The 19,360-nt window shown below is 37.2% G+C and overlaps 1 protein-coding gene across 2 annotated transcripts in view; it reads left to right on the forward strand.

Moving 5' to 3' along the window:
• Window positions 1-19,360, forward strand: part of VWA8 (von Willebrand factor A domain containing 8) — a 481,697-nt gene that overhangs the window by 82,689 nt on the left and 379,648 nt on the right. For both annotated transcript variants that reach the window (XM_049853196.1, XM_049853197.1), the window contains exons 5-7: window positions 14,468-14,635; window positions 17,958-18,122; window positions 19,258-19,307. In XM_049853196.1, the coding sequence (XP_049709153.1) occupies window positions 14,468-14,635; window positions 17,958-18,122; window positions 19,258-19,307 (383 nt within the window). The remainder of the gene's footprint in view (window positions 1-14,467; window positions 14,636-17,957; window positions 18,123-19,257; window positions 19,308-19,360) is intronic.

Here is a 19,360-nt window from a genome sequence, read left to right on the forward strand (position 1 = left end):
CCTCCTCCTATTGACTCTCCTTCTTCCTCTATTACTCCAGGGAATAGGAGTCCATGGTTTTAATTTTCATTAAAAATTACTAATCAGATTGAATCTTTTATTTTTATTGGTTATTGTACCTGTAAGATGTCGGTGAATTGAGTGGATATAAAAAAAGGACAAAGATATTGTTGAAATTAATAAGTTACAGTTTATCAAGAAAACGTTGAAATTTACACCATGCTTATCCATGTAAATATTTGCTGTAACTTATTGACTTCCTGGTATGAAAATACTTTTATTTTTTATTCTGATGTTTTGCTAGGCAAATCATAAATTATGCTTTTATAAAGAAGAATTGGTTAAAGAACAGGAGTATGGAAATTTATCTGAGTGGTATTGTGACTCCTGTGGAGAAAAAAGGAGACTAAGATTTTTGCCACAACATTAACTCTCATTTGTCTTAGAAGATAAAACCAAAAAAAAAAAAACAAACCAAACAAACAAACAATCCCATTGCCATTGAGTTGATTTCGACTCTTAGTGACCCTATAGGACAGAATAGAACTGCCCTATAGGGTTTTCAAGGAGTGGCTGGTGAATTCGAACTGTTGACCTTTTGGTAAGTAGCCATAGGTCTTAACCACTGCACACCAGAAGATAAAGTAACCTGAAAAAATGCTAATTCGTTGGTATTGTAACCTTTTAAAATCAATCACTGTCCTTAGTTTATTTCTTAATTTGTTACCATTCTCCTCATTAGCTCTGTTTAATGCCATATGACTACAAAGAGCTCAAGAGGATGGCTGTGCAGTCAACATACAATTGCTTTCATTACTCAAATATGAGCCAATAGGAATTAATTAAGCTGCAAATAAATTCAGTTTAGATTCTGGTTGAGAGGAGATGAATGAAACCACAACCAAACCAGTTGCTATGAAGTCAGTTTGACTCATGGCGAGCCCATGTGTATCAGAGTAGAACTGTGTGTGCACCATAAGGTTTTCAGTGACTGTGATCTTTTGGAAGTAGATTGCCAGGCCTTTTTTCCAAGGGGCTTCTTGGGCGGATTAGAACTGCCAACCTTTCAGTTAGTAGCTGAGCGCTTAACTGTTTGTGCCACCCAGGGACTCCTTGAGAGGCAATAAAGCCCCTCCCTTTTTTTAAAAACAAAAAGGTTACTGTTTTTATTTTTAGTAAATGATCTCACACTGAAGAGAAGAGATACTCTATTTCCAAGATAATTTGGAGAGTAAAACGCCAAGATGGAGAAAGTTCTTAAAATGATTTTCTTTAACTTTTTCTAAACTAGGAGCACTTTTCACATTGAAATCTTGTCTTAACTTGCTTGACACAATACTGTGAAGTTCTGTAATGTGTGATATACATATTTAACATTAAGTATAACATATATTTTAAACAATTAAATAGTATCCTAATGAATTCTTTTCTGTTTCGCATCATTCATGATTCTCCCATAATTTTTGTAAGAAAAAACCTAAGAGTTAACTCTTTTTTAATTTATAAACTTTTTTTTAAACAGTAAAATATATAATGAAATTTGCCATTTTAACCATTTTTAAGTATACAATTTAGTAGCATTAATTATACTCATAATGTAGTATGTCACTATTTGTTTCTAAACCTTTTTCATCACCTTAGCAGAAACTCTGTACTTGTTAAACATTAACTCCCCATTACCCAGTCCCCTTCCACTCATGGTAACCACTAAGCTATTTTCTATCTCTATGCATTTGTCTATTCTAGATATTTCTTATAAGTGGGATCATACAATATTTGTCCTTTTGTATCTGACTGATTTTATTAGCATAATATTTTCAAGGTTCATCCATGTCATAGCATGTATCAAAACAAACAAAACCTCAAAAAACCTGTTGCAGTTGAGTCAATTCCGACTCATAGCAACCTTATAGGACAGAGTAGAACTGCGCCATGGAGTTTCCAAGGAGCCCCTGGTGGATTTGAACTGCCGACCTTTTGGTTAGCAGCTGTAGCGCTTAACCACTACACCACCAGGGTTTCAGGGGAAAAAATTACTTGTAAACTTAATCTCATTTGTGGATGTTCTAATCATTTTTCATATGTACCCAAGGTTGAAATTACAAAGTAGTATTTTAGAAGTTCATCCATAAATTAAGTATTTGGAATTCAGAAAGCCTCTCCTTACAGAAACAAGGCTATAAAGACTGGCTAAAATTTGGTACTTGTACCAGATACTTTGTAAACTGTGGAATTATTAAAATATGTCCAAATTGTCACTTGGACAGTTAGAACAAGTCTTACTGTGTTTACTGTGGCCTTTGTGTTAGTCAGAACTCAGGCCTTGGCTCCTTAACATGTTGCCATCATACTCAGGCCAACTCTTATCTACTCAAAAAGTCTTAACTCTGAATAATTTGTTATTCATTAAAAAAATCAAGGAAGGTGAAAAGAAAACTAGCTTTTATTGAGGAGACTTACGGCTTTCTAAGTGCTTTATATTATTGCATTTAATCCTCAAAACATTCTTAGAAAGGAGATGACTTCTACATCTTAACCCAAATCTGCATCTTACAGATGAAATATTCGAGGCTTAAGGGTCTGTGGTCATACAACTGATAATAGCAGAGGTGGGATTTGAACCAGAATCTTTCCAGTTCCAAAGCCAGGCTCTCTACTATATTGTTACTTTTCTGAAACACCACTGCTGCTGCTGTTGCTGATAGAATTTATATTATAACGGAAGCTAATGGTTTTTTAAAGGCTTATTAGATGCTCTTTTAATGTTCATCACAATCTAATTATCTACCATCATTAGCCCAGCTTTAGAAAGAAATGGAAGTTCAGAGAAGTGAACTGACCAACTTAAGTTACCCACAGCCAAAAATCAATCTGAGCCTATTTTGATATTTTCAGATAAAGAACTCAAAACGTAATTCTTTTTGATTTGTTTCTTTCCTTTTTTTTTTTTGGCTCACTCAGTGCTGTTACATGATAGCCATTTTGAGTAAATTTGAAGCCCTTTGGAAGCTATTTTCATTAAATAGTGGCTACACTAACAGTCATTTACATTCTACTTTAAAGTTTTTTTCTAGTATTGCTTTGATTCTTAAATAGTCACATTGTACAGGATCCCTTAAGTATATTTTCATTTAGTAAATGAGGACACAGGCATCCAGATTGTCTGTGCAAGTTCTTATATGAAATCAGAAACAAATCTAGAACAGGGGCTTAAGCAGGTCTTGATTTTAGGTCATGCAGCTGCTTTTAGCTTGAAATTCTTCCTGTCCACGTGCTGAGTTGCTAAAACTGTGACATGACGTGGCTGGGTCAGGAGAATCTTGCTGCATTTTTTCTGATTTCTGTTTGAGAAAATTAGGTCTCTGGAAGTTCTTGAGGTAGCTTGAAAGACAGGAAAGGATCTAATGGTTGATCTAGTTTCGATTTTGAGGAATAATCACAACTTTTCATTCTGAATAAAATATCTGTGTCCTGTTTCCTTATTTTTTTTTTTTTAGAATTGGGGAAAAGTTACACCACAGTTATTTAATAATCCATATAGAAAAATTAAAAAATATCTAGCTTAAATCTCTCATGCTGACAGTTAAACTTATTCTATTTTGTTCTTCTAAGAAGTGTAGGCATAGATAACTATCATCCTTCATATAAAAGTTCTTCCTGAGCTTACATAACAGCATCATTTCACTGAATGGTTGTATTTTTATTCCATGTACACTAAAACCTGCTGTGAGCCAGTTTTGTACCAGTAGGACATGGAAGACAGGCTTTTCATCCTTGAAGATCTTATAATCCTACTGGGGAGATGAAACACCTATGTGAGAGACCTGGGGAAATGTCAGTGACGTGGTTCCACCCTTAGATGCTGAGCAAACAGGGCCAAGGGGCATAGTATGGGCATCAGTACAAGGACAGTTAGATGCTTGGGCCTCTGTTTGGCACAAAACTGGTAACTTTGTTTTTTCCTCTCCACGATCTGCAATTAAGTCTGAGATTTATAGTATGGTTTAATACATTATTAAATGTATTAGAGTACTTAATGGATTTACTGTTCGCTCTATTAAAAAAAAAATTTTTTCTATTCAGTTATTTCTTTTATTTTTTCTCCACAAATGTAATCAGATTGTATGACTAAAGTTTGACAGTACTGATTAAAGTATTTTAATCATTTTGCAGACTATTTTAAGAAAGAATCAGGAAGTAAGGTGATACTGAAATAGTAATTGGTATTATTCCTGCAAATTCAGTGTTTCAGGTTTTGTTAGTAAATAGCACTTCCTAAGGTGTTTTTTTAGCCAGTATTTTTATCTAAATAAAAAAAGAAAAAGTTATATTTAAATACATTCTGAGTTGATGATCATGTAACCAAGGGCAAGTAGGGAGGAAAATTAAAAATCTTGGAAGATTCTTTGCTTGCATTTTTTTTTTCTTTTAATCTTTTTCTAATAAATTATACCACTTGTAAGTTTGTAATCCTCTTTTTATATTCTTAGTTTTAGGTCTAATCATACCATAAAGCATCCATTCTCGTTGGCATTTAGATTGTATATAAAATTAATATATAATTTAACATTGAATTAAAAAAAAAGGTTGGGAAGATTTTTCTTTTTAATGTTTTTAATATTCTTAATGATGTTGAGATGAGTCACTTATTGTTGTAAGAAGCCTTAAGAGATGGCTTGGTTCAGCCTCCACCCTCTGGGAAGTAAAATATCATCTTGAAGAACACTGACAACTAGAGATACTGATATATGGTATGCCCCAGTTTGCTCTTTTAGTAAAAAAAATCAAGGAGTTAATGAAAGCTCCTGTTGGAGTGGCAGCAGTGAAATGGAAGGTAGGTGATGGATGCGTTAGGTATTTTAGAGGTCGCATTTATGCTCTGTTAATGTACAGTATGAGGAGCGACTGGTGGATTCGAATTGCCAACCTTTTGGTTAACAGCCAAGCTCTTAACCACTGTACCACCAGGGCTCCAGCAAAGAGAAAGGAGGAGGTAAAATGTTTGCCGGACCTTGGGAAATGCATGCTTTTTAGAGAGCAAAAGGCAGAGGAAGAGCCAAGGAAAGACAAGGGGAAAACCAGTGAAGAGCCCTGGTGGCGCAGTGATTAAGCATTTGCCTGCTAACCAAAGGGTCGGCGGTTTGAATCTACCAGGCGCTCACCAGGAAACTCTATGGGGCAGTTCTACTATGGGGCAGGAATCTCTGTGGGGCAGTTCTACTCTGTCCTATAGGGTCTCTATAGCAATGGGTTGGGTTGGGTAATGTCCATAGAAGACAAAGCACATGAGAGGTTCAAGGGAAGAAGTTTGGAGAAAAGGAAAAAATATCAAGAAAAGACCTTGATTCAATTATTGATACTTTCAAGTGAGCAGTTGCAGTGAAATAAGAATGATAGGGGCTAGATGGAAGCTTGTTAGAGGCAGAATATATGTGGATTATTTTTCCAAGAACCTTGCAGATAAGGAAAGGATAAAGATTACACCTCAGCGTAAAGGAAACAAAAATCTTCACAACTGGACCAATAAGCAACATCATGATAAACAGAAAATATTGAAGTCGTTAAGGATTTTGTTTTACTTGGATCCACAATCAACACCATGGAAGCAGCAGTCAAGAAATCAAACAACATATTGCATTGGGCAAATCTGCTGCAAAAGACTTCTTTAAAGTGTTAAAAAGCAAAGATGTCACTTTGATGACTTAGGTGCACCTGACCCAAGCCATGGCTTTTCAGTCGCCTCATACGCGTTTGAAAGATGGACAATGAATAAGGAAGACCAAAGAAGAATTGATGCTTTTGAATTATGGTGTTGGCAAAGAATATTGAATATGCATACCATGGACTGCCAGAAGAATGAATGAATCTGTCTCTGCAGAAGTACAGACAGAATGCTCCTTAGAAGTGAGAATGGTGAGACTTTGTCTCACGTACTTTGGACATGTTATTAGGACGGACCAGTTCCTGGAGAAGAACAGCGTGCCTGGTAAAGTAGAGGGACAGCAAAAAATAGGTAAGGCCTCAGTGAGATGGATTGACACAACAGGCTCAAACATAGCAGCGATTGTGAGGATGGCACAGGACCAGGCAGTGTTTTGTTCTGTTGTACATGAAGAGAATGGTTTAGATAATCCTTTGAAGAAACAAAGCTTGTGTAGAGGAGGAGGGAGAAACAAAACTATGAAGAGGAGAGAAGAATAAGGCCATGAAGATGAAGAGGGAAAGTCCTGTTACTAGACAGGGGGACTAGGCTTGGGGCAGTCTAGTGTCAGAAGTGAATTTTAGTTTTTTTTTTTTTTTTAATGATACAAAGGCTTGAGCATGCTTAAATGATGATAATGGGTTACAGGAAAAAAATGTTTACTAAAATGTAACTGCAGAAGTTGCTCTTTGATAGCATCTGTTTTTCATGTGATGTTGGAGATGCTGTTGTTGTTGTTAGGTGCCGTCGAGTTGATTCTGACTCATAGCGACCCTGTGCACAACAGAACAAAACACTGCCCGGTCCTGAGCCATCCTTACAATCGTTGTTGTGCATGAGCTCATTGTTGTAGCCACTGTGTCAGTCCACCTCGCTGAGGGTCTTCCTCTTTTTCGCTGACCCTGTACTCTGCCAAGCATGATGTCTTTCTCCAGGGACTCATCCCTCCTGACAACATGTCCAAAGTATTTAAGACGCAGTCTCGCCATCCTTGCTTCTAAGGAGCATTCTGGTTGTATTTCCTCTAAGACAGATTTGTTCGTTCTTTTGGCAGTCCATGGTATAGTCAATGTTCTTTGCTAACACCACAATTCAAAGGTGTCAATTCTCCTTTGGTCTTCCTTATTCATTGTTAAGCTTTCACATGCTTATGATGCGATTGAAAATACCATGGCTTGGGTCAGGTGCACCTTAGTCTTCAAGGTGACATCTTTGCTCTTCAACACTTTGAAGAGGTCCTTTGCAGCAGATTTACCCAAATGCAATGCGTCTTTTGATTTCTTGACAGCTGCTTCCATGGCTGTTGATTGTGGATTCAAGTAAAATGAAATCCTTGACAACTTCAATCTTTTCTCCGTTCATCATGATGTTGCTCATTGGTCCACTTGTGAGGATTTTTGTTTTCTTTATGTTGAGGTGCAGTTCATACTGAAAGCTGTGATCTTTGATCTTCATTAGTAAGTGCTTCAAGTCTTCTTCACTTTCAGCAAGCAGGATTGTGTCATCTGAATAATACAGGTTGTTAATGAGTCTTCCTCCAATCCAGTGCCCCGTTTTATTTTCATACAGTTCAGCTTCTCATATTATTTGCTCAGCATACGGATTGAATAGGTATGGTGAAAGAATACAACCCTGACGCACACCTTTCCTGACTTTAAACCAATCAATATCCCCTTGTTCTGTCCAACAACTGCCTCTTGATCTATGTAAAGATTCCTTGTGAGCACAATTAAGTGTTCTGGAATTCCCATTCTTCTCACTGTTATCCATAGTTTGTTATGATCCATGCAGTTGAATGGCTTTGCATAGTCAATAAAACACAGGTAAACATCCTTCTGGTATTCTCTGCTTTTAGCCAGGATCCATGTGATATCAGCAATGATATCCCTGGTTCCATGTCCTCTTCTGAAACCGCCCTGAATTTTTGGCAGTTCCCTGTTGATATACTGCTGCAGTCCCTTTTGAATGATCTTCAGCAAAATTTTGCTTGCGTGTGATATTAATGATATTGTTCTATAATTTCCACATTTGGATGGATCACCTTTCTTGGGAATAGGCATAAATATGGATGTCTTCCAGTCAGTTGTCCAGGAAGCTGTCTTCCATATTCCTTGGCATAGACAAGCGAGCACCTCCAGCGCTGCATCTGTTTGTTGAAAGATCTTAATTGATTTTCCATCAATTCCTGGAGCCTTGTTTTTTGCCAGTGCCTTCAGAGCAGCTTGGACTTTTTCTTTTAGTACCGTCGGTTCCTGATCATATATCACCTCTTGAAATGGTTGAACATCGACTAATTCTTTTTGTTATACTGACTCTGTGTATTCCTTCCATCTTCTTTTGATGCTTCTTATGTCTTTTAATATTTTCCCCATAGAATCCTTCACTATTGCAACTTGAGGCTTGAATTTTTTCTTCAGTTCTTTCTGCTCTAGAAGCGCCGAGCGTGTTCTTCCCTTTTGGTTTTCCATCTCCAGCTCTTTGCACATGTCATTATAATTACTTTTGTCTTCTGGAGATGCCCTTTGAAATCTTCAGTTCTTTTACTTCATCAGTTCTTCCTTTTGCTTTAGCTGCTCGATGTTCGAAAGCAAGTTTCAGAGTCTCCTCTGACATCCGTCTTGGTCTTTTCTTTCTTTCCTGTCATTTCAGTGACCTCTTGGTTTCTTCATGTATGATGTCCTTGATGTCATTCCACAACTCGTCTGGTCTTCGGTCACTAGTGTTCAATGTGTCAAATCTATTCTTCAGATGGTCTCTGAATTCAGGTGGGATGTACTCAAGGTCCTATTTTTGCTCTCGTGGACTTGCTCTGATCTTCTTCAGTTTCAGCTTGAACGTGCATATGAGCAATTGATGGTCTGTTCCACAGTCGGCTCCTGGCTTTGCTCTGACTGATGATATTGAGCTTTTCCATCGTCTCTTTCCACAGATGTAGTCAATTTGATTTTTGTGTGTTCCATCTTGCGAGGTCCATGTGTATAGTCGCCATTTATGTTGGTGAAAGAAGGTATTTGCAATGAAGAAGCCGTTGGGCTTGCAAAATTCTATCACTCGATCTCTGGCATTGTTTCTATCACCAAGGCCATATTTTCCAACCACTGATCCTTCTTAGTTTCCAACTTTTGTATTCCAATCGCCAGTAATTATCAGTGCATCTTAATTGCATGTTCAATCAATTTTAGAGTGCAGCAGCTGATAAAAATCTTCTGTGTCTTCATCTTTGGCCCTAATGGTTGGTTCATAAATTTGAATAATAGTCGGTCTTCCTTGTAGGTGTATGGATATTACCCTATCACTGACAGCATTGTACTTCAGGATAGATAGATCTTGAAAGGTTCTTTTTGACAAGGAATACAACACTATTCCTCTTCAAGTTGTCATTCCCAGCATAGTAGACTATGTGATTGTCCAATTCAGAGTGGCCAATACCAGTCCACTTCAGCTTGCTAATGCCTAGGATATCGATGTTTATGTGTTCCATTTCATTTTTGATGTTGGAGATAGTTTGGTCTATATACTGAGTGGAAAAGCAATAAGGCCTGTAGATTCATAACTGATACGTATCAGGTTCTTCCATTTATGCTATTTAATTTAATCCTCATTATAGTCCTCTGAGGTACATGGTATTTTATCCAATTTTACAACTGTAGAAAAGTTACTGAGTTTGAAAATATCAGAGCTAAAATTTTAACCTAAATTCTTAGGTAGCAAGTCAAATGTTGTATTTGCAAGAGTTGTATGTAAACTTAATGCAAATAGACTTAGTTTGGACTTATGCCTTTTTATAAAAGAAGTATAAGTACTTATTACTTTAATTTTGGAACATAGGGGTTTGTAAGGAAAGAAAGCTCTGATCAATTTAAGTCTAGTTCTGACTAAGAGGAAGAAACTTAAATTAAAACATTGGTTAAAGTTATCTTCCTAACCAGTGTGTTCCATTCACAGCTTGTAGAGGTATGTAGAAAATGCTTTGAATTCAACAGAGCCATATTTTGGTATAGGCTGTGTTGCTGACTAAAGTTTATTTTTTTCTTATGCAGTATAATAACCCACTTTGTGATTTTGTATCTAAGAAAATCCTGGGAATCAACCCAAACTTAAAAATTTAAGCTTCTCATAATGTTCAACATTTTGATCATACCAACTTCTAATTTTTCTCCTTTCTCATGTAAAACAACCTTTCCATTTTCTAGGTGGCAAAGTCATTTTTCTTCCTTCCTTCAGTTCCTTTCTGGGGCTTGCTTATTCTGGGAAGCCCCTTTCAGAATAATTTTTGACCTTGGCCTTTGTTAGAGTGTTTTACAAGGAATTATTGAGCCCTCATATACAGGAGATATGGGTTAATTTTTGTCAATTAGTGATATACTTTATGGCACAGGGGTATATTCTGGAATGATAAAGGAGCTTTGAAGACTTGAGCTTTGATGTAGAGGTTTTGATTTTTTTAAACTTTTTATTTTGAAACAATTTTAGATTTACAAAAAAGTTGCAAAAATAGTAAGTAGTTTCTGTATAACTTCTGTCCATCTTCCCTTGAAGTTAACATCTTATGTAATCATAGTAAAATTATCCAAGTTAGGGAATCAATAATGATACAATACTCTAAAGTGAATATAGACTGTATTCAGATTTTGCCAACTTGTCCCACTAATACCCATTTTCTGGTCCAGAGTCCAATCCAAGATCCCACGTTGCATTTAAGTTGTCATATCTGCTTAGTCTTCTCTAATTTGGGATAGCTTCTCAGTCATAATTTATAATTTGTCAGTCATGATTTTCACACTTTGGAAGGCACTGGTCAGTTATTTTGTAGAATGTTGCTGAATTTCATTTTGTCTGATGTATTACATGATTTGATTGCAATTATGCATTTTTTGCAATATTACTGTAAAAGTGATGTGCATTTCTCAGGGCACCTTGTTAGAATGTGTGTGAACTCTTTAAATCTCATTGCTAGTGATATTACCTTTGATCACTTGGTTAAGGTGGTATCTGCCAGTTTTCTCCATGGTCACATTATTATTTTTTGCCTTTGTAGTTAGTAAGTATCTTCTGGGGAGATATTTTGAATCTATACAGATAATCCTGTTTTGCGTCATACTTTCATCCACAAATTTTAGCATCCATTAATGATTCTTGCTTGCAATAATTATTACTGTAGTGTTTGCCAAATGGGGATTTTCTATTTCCATCATTCTTTGATAGTAGAGGTTCTTACTTTGGAGGTCCCACTTGTATACAAGTCCCTGTGCACGTTTTAGTCTTGAAAAAAGATGCAGAACTGATCAGATTTTCAAGAGGCCTGTAGATGGTATTATCTTTTTCCATCCATCACTACTTTCTCTATTTTGTGGTCACAGCAAATCCATTAGAGTAGATCAAAGGAATTCTTTGTGTGGTTGGCTTCTGTTTCTGATCTCTCCTTTTAGCTTATTTTGAGTGCCTCTGAAAAATTCTAGTGCATAATAGGCAAAAGTATATCAGAGGTAAATAAAAGCAGATCTGCAATGTTGTCTTACATTGTCAAGACTGTCTTCATTGGGAAATGACTAAATTTTTCATCTGCATCATTCTAGTTTTATTTCTGAGAACATCTATTTTCATCCCTATGAAGTATATAAGGTGCCCTGGTGGTGCAGTGGTTAAGTGCTTGGCTGCTAACTAAAAGGTTGGCAGTTCAAACCCACTCAGTGGCTGTGCTAGAAGAAGTCCTGGAGATCTGGTGCCACAAAAATTACAGCCTAGGAAATCTATGGGACAGTTCTACTCTGTCACATGAGGTTGCTATGAGTCAGAATTGACTTGACAGCACCTAACAACAACATGATGAAGTATTTAAAAGTCAAATGCAGTATTTAATTTGGCTGGTAACAAAGACTGATAAAATTTTTAGCTCCTTTTTAGTAATCTTGTGACAAGTTATGATTATTTAATTTGATTTTGTTGTTGTTATGAATTATGCTTTCTTGGAGTAAATAGACTCTTGTGAAAGAAAGCTCGAGACCATAGCTGAGACATGAGTTTTTATAAGAAGGCACTTCTGTTTTTAATTTTTAGTGGTTTCTGTTACAGAAACCATTTCTATGGGTTTGTCCTTGGCGCAACTAGCAAAAAATGAGATGAGATTCTTATTTTTTTGTTCTCCAGGAGCTCCTAAGTCAATTCTATCCATTTTTTTTTTTTTTTTAAATAAAGCTTCTACAATAGGATGGCCGTTTAGTAGAAGAGAATCAAAATGTATGGATTAATGATAGATTTGAAGGACTATTCATGAATTGATCTTATTTTTAGAATAGGGTGATCATCTTGGGTGTAATGTGGTTTTCACAAAAGTTTATCTTTTTACGATAGCACATAATAAAAAAAAAAAATTTAAACAACAAACCTGTTGCCATCCAGTCAATTCCGACTCATAGAGACCCTCTAGGGCAGAGTAAAACTGCTCCATAGAGTTTCCAAGGAACTCCTGGTGGATTCGAACTGCTGACCGTTTGGTTAGCAGCCATAGTACTAGACTACTATGCAACTGGGGTTTCCTCGATAGCACGTAGACACCTGTAATGACCTAAGCTCTGTGATATAGTGTAAGATTCAATAGTTTATAAGGAGACAATATGCAAGCTTGACTCAGCAGTTCCTTTTTTTTTTCCTTCTGTAATTGGAAAATCAATGCTTTGCTATTCTAGGAATTTCTTGGATGTTTAAGTTTTAAAAATATGCAAATAGCCCTTTTCCCTCTTCAAATGGTCAGATCTTTTTTGTACTAATTACTGTAGGAAAAAAAAAAATTTAAGCAAGGGATCAGTATAGGCAAAGACAGAGATTTTCTAACAAAGCAGTGAACGTTATGTACATGTTTAAGGGGGAGTCATATCCAGTTCATTGTTGGGAAAATCCCACATGTGAGGCAGCTAATGTCTGGAGATGGGTGTTGGAGAGGTGGGTAGGTGCCATATTGTGATAGGTTTATATGCCAAATTAAAGAACTTGGATTTACTGTTTAGGTCACATATGTGCTTGAAAGAAGAATGACATGGTCAGATTGGTGGTGGTCAGATTGGAGGTTGGGTGGAGCTTGAAGGGTAAAAAAGGGTTTATAATTTATAAGTTCAGGTAGCGAGGAGATATGAGAGGTGAGGAGGGCCTAAACTAGAGGGACTGGTAGAAGAGGATGAATTCAGGAAACGTCGTTGTCATTAGGTGCTGTTGATTCTATGCCAAGTTAAAGGAAACGTTAAGGAGATTAAATCATCAGGATGTGGTGATTAATTAAATGTAGGAGGTGAATCAAGGGCCTGGACATGGATGAAAAATAGAAAGTATAAGAGGAAGACTAGGTTTTGGGGAAAATCCGATGTATTCAGTGTTGCGTGGGGTGGGGGAGGGAAACAGTAGGACTGAGGTGCGTATGTGCTCTGGTTGGAGACATCTGTTTGATTGGATTATATGATTCTGAAGCTTGAGGGGAACTCGAGATTGAGGAGTTGATAGCATGAAGGTTGGAACTGGGCTTTTGAATAGAATTACTTGGGAAGACCTTGTAGGGTAAAAAGAGCTGTGGGTATGGATTTAATTCTGAGTATTACCAAAAATAAAGAGTGGGCAGAAGAAGAGAATTTTTTTCTAAGAGAACGTAGTGCCATGAAGGCCAAAGAAGGAGAATTTTAAGGAGGGAGTGACAGCACAAATTTAGCAGCCCTCATCCTCTGCCTATTGTTGAATACAGCAGGAGAAAAGTCATTGAGGCTTTATTTTTTTAGCAAATTGTCAAGATTTTGACTGACAAGTTTTTTTTTTCTATTTTGTTCAGGACCTGTCAGTTCAAGATAATTTTTTTTTTCCCACACCTTTAGTAATTTTTTTGTATTATAATTTTTCTCTCTCTTATATTCAGGACCTACTTTATTTCCCATTTTTCTCCATTGCTGATTTTCTTAAGCTTTATTTGGAAGACTTATGAAACTATGATTATATTCAGTCTGCTCGAGACCAATGTGAAACCTGAAACTTTCTGTTTTGTATGTATGTATTGTTGTCTGCATGAAACATCATAGTAAACCTGAATTTGTTTTGATGATGATTCTTGTTTATGAACCATTAAGTCTCCAAGCACTTTCACCCAGCTTACTTGATCTTCACAAGAAGTTTGTGGGATAGATAAAATACCCAGTGCCATCGAGTCGATTCCGACTCACAGCGACCTTAGAGGACAGAGTAGAACTGCCCCAGATAGGAGAGATATTATCTTCAGTTTTCTTTTCTAGTTAAGTAATCTGTTTCCTTGTTGAATTATGTTACCCTTTGGTGGCATGGTGGTTAAGTGCTATAGCTGCTGACCAAAAGATCGGCAGTTTGAACCCACCAGGCGCTTCTTGGAAACTCTATGGGGCAGTTCTACTCTGTCCTATGAGTTGGAATCAACTCAACAGCGATGTTTTTTTTTTTTTTTAAATTATTTTTTTATTCAAAGATATTTGCTAGTTTTCTAGCTCACTGGGTATATAATCAAAAATGCTAGTGCTGAAAGGAAACTTAGAGATCATCTGATCCAGTCATTTTAAAAATAAGGAACAGGCCCAAAGAGGTAAAAAATCACTTGCCTAAGATCACATAGGCAAACAAAGCAGAATCAAGATCTGGAAGCCAGCTTTCCTGATTCCTGGTCCCTATAATAAGAACTCCAGGTTTAACTTGCATTATGAGTAGAATCAGTCCGCCCTGCCATCTTCCATATCCTGACTTTGCTGTTGTGTTTCTTGGACATAGTGTGCAGTTCGTGCAGCCACAGAAGGCAGAACTCTCGTTTTGGAAGGTTTGGAAAAGGCGGAGAGGAATGTCCTGCCTGTTTTGAACAACTTGCTGGAAAATAGGGAGATGCAGCTTGAAGATGGGCGCTTCCTGATGTCTGCTGAGCGTTATGACAAGCTTCTCCAAGTAAGAGAAGAAAAATTATGCTGTTTTTGCTGTTGAACTGTGGGTAGCGCCATTTTGTTGTATAAGATGTCGTTCTATTGGGATGAGGACAAATGAGAAAGTGACCCCTGTCTTTGGCAAATTGCTGGAGTAAAGTCAGTCCTTTGCAGTTTTGCAGATCTGCTGTTTGCAGGTCATGTTAGAAGACCTCCCAGAATTTTACTGTCTTTTGGCAGTCTAATACCAGTTCTCCCCCACCCCCCCTTTGTTCTCCTTTCCTTTTTCCCTCCTTTCCTATCTCTTTTTTCCTCCTTTCCCTTCTTTCTGTAACTATTAAAAGCCTAATGACTGCTAGGCAGTGCTGGGCATTGGGGATACAAAGCCGAATAAGTGTAGTTCTTGCCCTCTACTAGAATATCAGTTTCATAGGGGCAGGAGCTTTTCTTACAGGTATTGTCTCAGGGCACTAGAACAGTGCCTGGTAGCTGGTAGGTGGTCAATAACTACTTCTTGAATGAATGAATGAATAAGTACAATAAAATATGATACAAGTATGTATAAAGAGGACAACAATGAGGGAATGTGGGGCTCTTCAAAGACTCTGGAGAAAGGGTTTGTGTAATGACACAAATGAAGACAGTTAATTGTCCATTCAGCTCAAGCTGCACCCCTACTAGAGCTCCCTCCGGCTTACCCAGCCTTCAGTGACTCATTGCTCCGCTTCTGAATTCTAGAGCTGAGTCTCTCTCACATCTGTACTGTAGAGATACCTATGTGCTAATCTTAGTACCCCAAGTTAGTAGAAAATTTCTCAAGAGCAGGATCTCTGTCTTACCTTTCTTGATCCCCCTCCCAAGGTGCTAATACAAGCTTAGAACACACTAGGCACTCAGTGGTAAATGTTGGCAGCAGAGGGTCTGACTGAAATGATGCTCCATGGCTGGCAGGGTCAGAAGCATCTCTTTCTGGTTCCTGTGGTACACACCTATTTTCTCTGTAACCCGTCTTGCCATCCCTCTTAGCAGTGTTTATTGTTTATGGGAGTTTCTAAATGGTGTTTTTGTTGTACAGTAAAGTAGTTTTCTTTGGGATCTATCTAAAGATTATGTTGTTCTAATATATTTAAAAACCCATTGCCGTCGAGTCATTCCAACTCATAGCAATTCTACGGGACAGAGTAGAACTGGCCGATAGGGTTTCCAAGGAGCAGCTGGTAGATTTGGACTGCTGACCTTTTGGTTAGCAGCCAAGCTCTTGGAGTCCCTGGGTCGTGCAAATAGCTAATGCGCTCAGCTGCTGTCTGAAAGGTTGGAGAATTGAGTCTATCCTTGGAAGAAAAGCCAGGTGGTCTACTTCTGAAAAGTCATCCACTGAAAACCCCATGGAACACGGTTCTACTCTGACACACATGGGGTCACCATGAGTTGGAATTTACCCGATGGCAACTGATAAAAAAAAAAATAAAAATTGAAGATTTAATCAATAAGAAGAAGTTAAATTCATTCATCCATATTGTTACAGTTAATTTATTGAAATGAAAGCTATGTTTAACTTCACTTTTAGAGATAAATTATGCAGAACATTTTTGACTGATAACTTAAAGCACAGTAATTACAAAATACTTATTTAGATCTTTGTAATTACAAAATACGTATTCGATTCTAGAGACAAATTTCTCTATTAGTTATTAGCCACCATTTTTAATAGATAATTTAGAAAAAAACTCATAATATGAAATCTTTTGTTTAAGTATGGGAGTTACTTCACAACAAAAAGTTTGATGTATTCTTTATCTTTGCAGCAGAATTCTCTGTGAAGTTATTAAATATATTACTTTTGAAAAGAATTTGGGATATTGGGTCAAAAGGCTTTTAGTGTACCCAATCCAAGCCAAACCCATTGCCATCAAATCGATTCCAACTCATAGTGACCCTATAGGACAGAGTAAAACTGCCCTGTAGAGTTTCCAAGGAGTACCTGGTGGATTCAAGCTACTGACCTTTTGGGTAGCAGCCACAGCACTTAACCACTACGCCACCAGGGTTTCCTTTATTATTGTTAAGTGACAAGGATCTACTACATTGTCTTTTCTCAAAGTAAATATCCATATAAAGATGTAAAAATATCAATATTAAAGATGTAATATAAAGATGTAAATGTGATCTCTATAGACTGTCTCATGAAAACCTCAGAGAATATAGGCAGGATTCCTATTACAGAATACCACCACCTCAAGACAATTTTTAAAAAAAAGTTTCAGCATCACGATTTAATGGCACTGGGTTTTATTTCTAGCTAGATTCAATAGGCTATGTTTGTATATCTCAAAAATATTAATGGTTTCATAGGGGTAATTGTATAGAGTTTTGTTATTATAGAGAAAGATACAATCAGTTTGTGTAAACTCTTATATTCTTTTGTTTTTATTTTTATTGTGCTTTAAGTAAAAGTTTATAAACCAAGTCAGCATCTCATATAAAAACTTACATACCCTTGCTGTTTACTCCTAGTTGCTCTCCCTCTAATGAGACAGTAAACTCCTTCCCTCAGCTGTTTTCGTGTCCATCCAGCCAGCCTCTGATCCCCTCTGCCCTCTCATCTCTTCTCCAGACAGGAGCTGCCCAAAGAGTCTCATGTATCTACTTGATCCAAGAAGCTTGCTCTTCACCAGTGTCAGTTTCTATCCCATAGTCCAGTCCAATCCCTGTCTGAAGAGTAAGGTTTGGAAATGGTTCCTGTCTTAAACCACTTATATTCTTGTTATCATTTTTGGGTAAGTGGAGAATAGAAATATTCAGCTCACTGAAGATTGTGCTCTTGGTCTCTCAGACAGACTAGACTCAAACCCTTATTGTTTTCTGGTGAATGTGACAAAATCCTTTGCCTTAGTTCCATAGTGTTAGCCCTATTATTTAAATGTTTGATTTGTGATTTTGCTTATAATTGAGTTCATTCAATTTATAGTGATTTTTAATGAAATCATGTAGGCAACAGACATTTGTCTTATGTGCTAGAGGTAGTGGTAGTAAGTCCAGTCAAGAACTTGGATCTAGCATGAGACAGTCATGATGTCATTCCTCTGTGTTACTGACTAGATCTAGTTTCCTTTGTTCCTAGATTGGTCAGCTACTTCTTTCAAACACCAGTCTTCGTATTATGAGCCTCCCCTGGCATCCTGATCCTGATTTCACTTTATTCCCTTCCACAGCAGTTTGGCTTGGAGAGTGTCTTCAAGTACGGTTATATTTAACTTAATAGCAAGGGCCTAAGTTCCTTAGGCTGGCAGCTCTCAGAGTTTAATCTGCATCATTTATACTGTAGGTTTGATGTCTTATTCTTTTAGGATCATACCAAAACAGAGTTGGATGCTTGGAAGATTGTCCGTGTTAGTGAAAATTTCCGAGTGATCGCCTTGGGCTTGCCAGTACCTAGGTACTCTGGAAATCCGTTAGACCCCCCTCTCCGTTCTCGATTTCAAGCCAGAGATATTTATTATCTACCCTTCAAGGTAAGTATGAAGAAGTAGAATTTATTTTTTAAAACAGCTTTTCTATTTATAACAAGAAATTCTTTTGTTTTTTATTATACTTTAGATGAAGGTTTACAGAACAAACTAGCTTTTCATCAAACTGTTAGTACACATACTGTTTTATGACATTGGTTAAAACCCTGTGACATGTCATCACTCTCCCTTCTTGACCTTGGGTTTCCTATTACCAGTTTTCCTGCACCTGGGCTGGGGTGCCCCTTTAGCCTTGTTTTGTTTTATGGGTCTGTCTAATCTTTGGCTGAAGGGTGAACCTCAGGAGTGACTTCATTACTGAGCAAAAAAGGTGTCTGGGGGCCATACTTTTGGGGTTTCTCCAGTTTCTGTCAGGACAGTAAGTGTGATCTTTTTTTGTGAGTTAGAATTTTATACTACATTTTTCTCAATCCCTGTCCAGGACCCTTTATTGTGATCCCTGTCAGAGCAGTCAGTGGTGGTAGACAAACACCATCTAGTTATACTGGACTCAGACTGGTGGAGGCCATGGTAGTTGTGGTCCATTAGTCCTTTGGACTAATCTTTCCCATGTGTCTTTGGTTTTCTTCATTCTTCCTTGCTCCCGAAGGGGCAGGACCAGTGAAGTATCTTAGATGGCCACTCACAGGCTTTTAAGACCCCAGACGCTACTCACCAAAGTAGAATGTAGAACATTTTCTTTATAAACTATGTTATGCCAGTTGAGCTAGATGTTCCCTGAGACCATGGTCCCCACAGCCTCCATCCCAGTAATTCAGTCCCTCAGGAAGTTTGAATGTATCTCTGAAGCTTCAATGACCTTGCCTTATAACCAGAAACTCTTTTATTATAAAAATGTTACTGTGTTTTTAAATGTTCCTCCTTAATAGTTAATGGAAAGAAAAACAGAAATAGAGTGAAGAAACTCTTTGGACACTAGAAGAAAAATTACTGTGGTATTATTAGCCTGCAAGGTTAAAAAAAAAAAAAAAAAGAAGCTGATTTTTATTTTAGAAAATGACTTGTATCAAGAAATTATTTTGGTATTGCTTAGTGTCTGCTTAGTTAAAAGGTTGAATTGTGTCTTCATACCATCTGTTATGTCCTTGTTAATTGATTTGATATGTTTCTGTTATTTTAGGACCAACTTAAGCTGCTATATTCAGTTGGAGCCAATGTTCCTGCTGAGAAGTAAGTATATCTGCAATGTTTATTGTAAATATCTGGATACTTGCATTGATTTT

The sequence above is a fragment of the Elephas maximus genome, chromosome 14, assembly GCF_024166365.1.
Source record: "Elephas maximus indicus isolate mEleMax1 chromosome 14, mEleMax1 primary haplotype, whole genome shotgun sequence".
Taxonomy (NCBI): Eukaryota; Metazoa; Chordata; class Mammalia; order Proboscidea; family Elephantidae; genus Elephas; species Elephas maximus.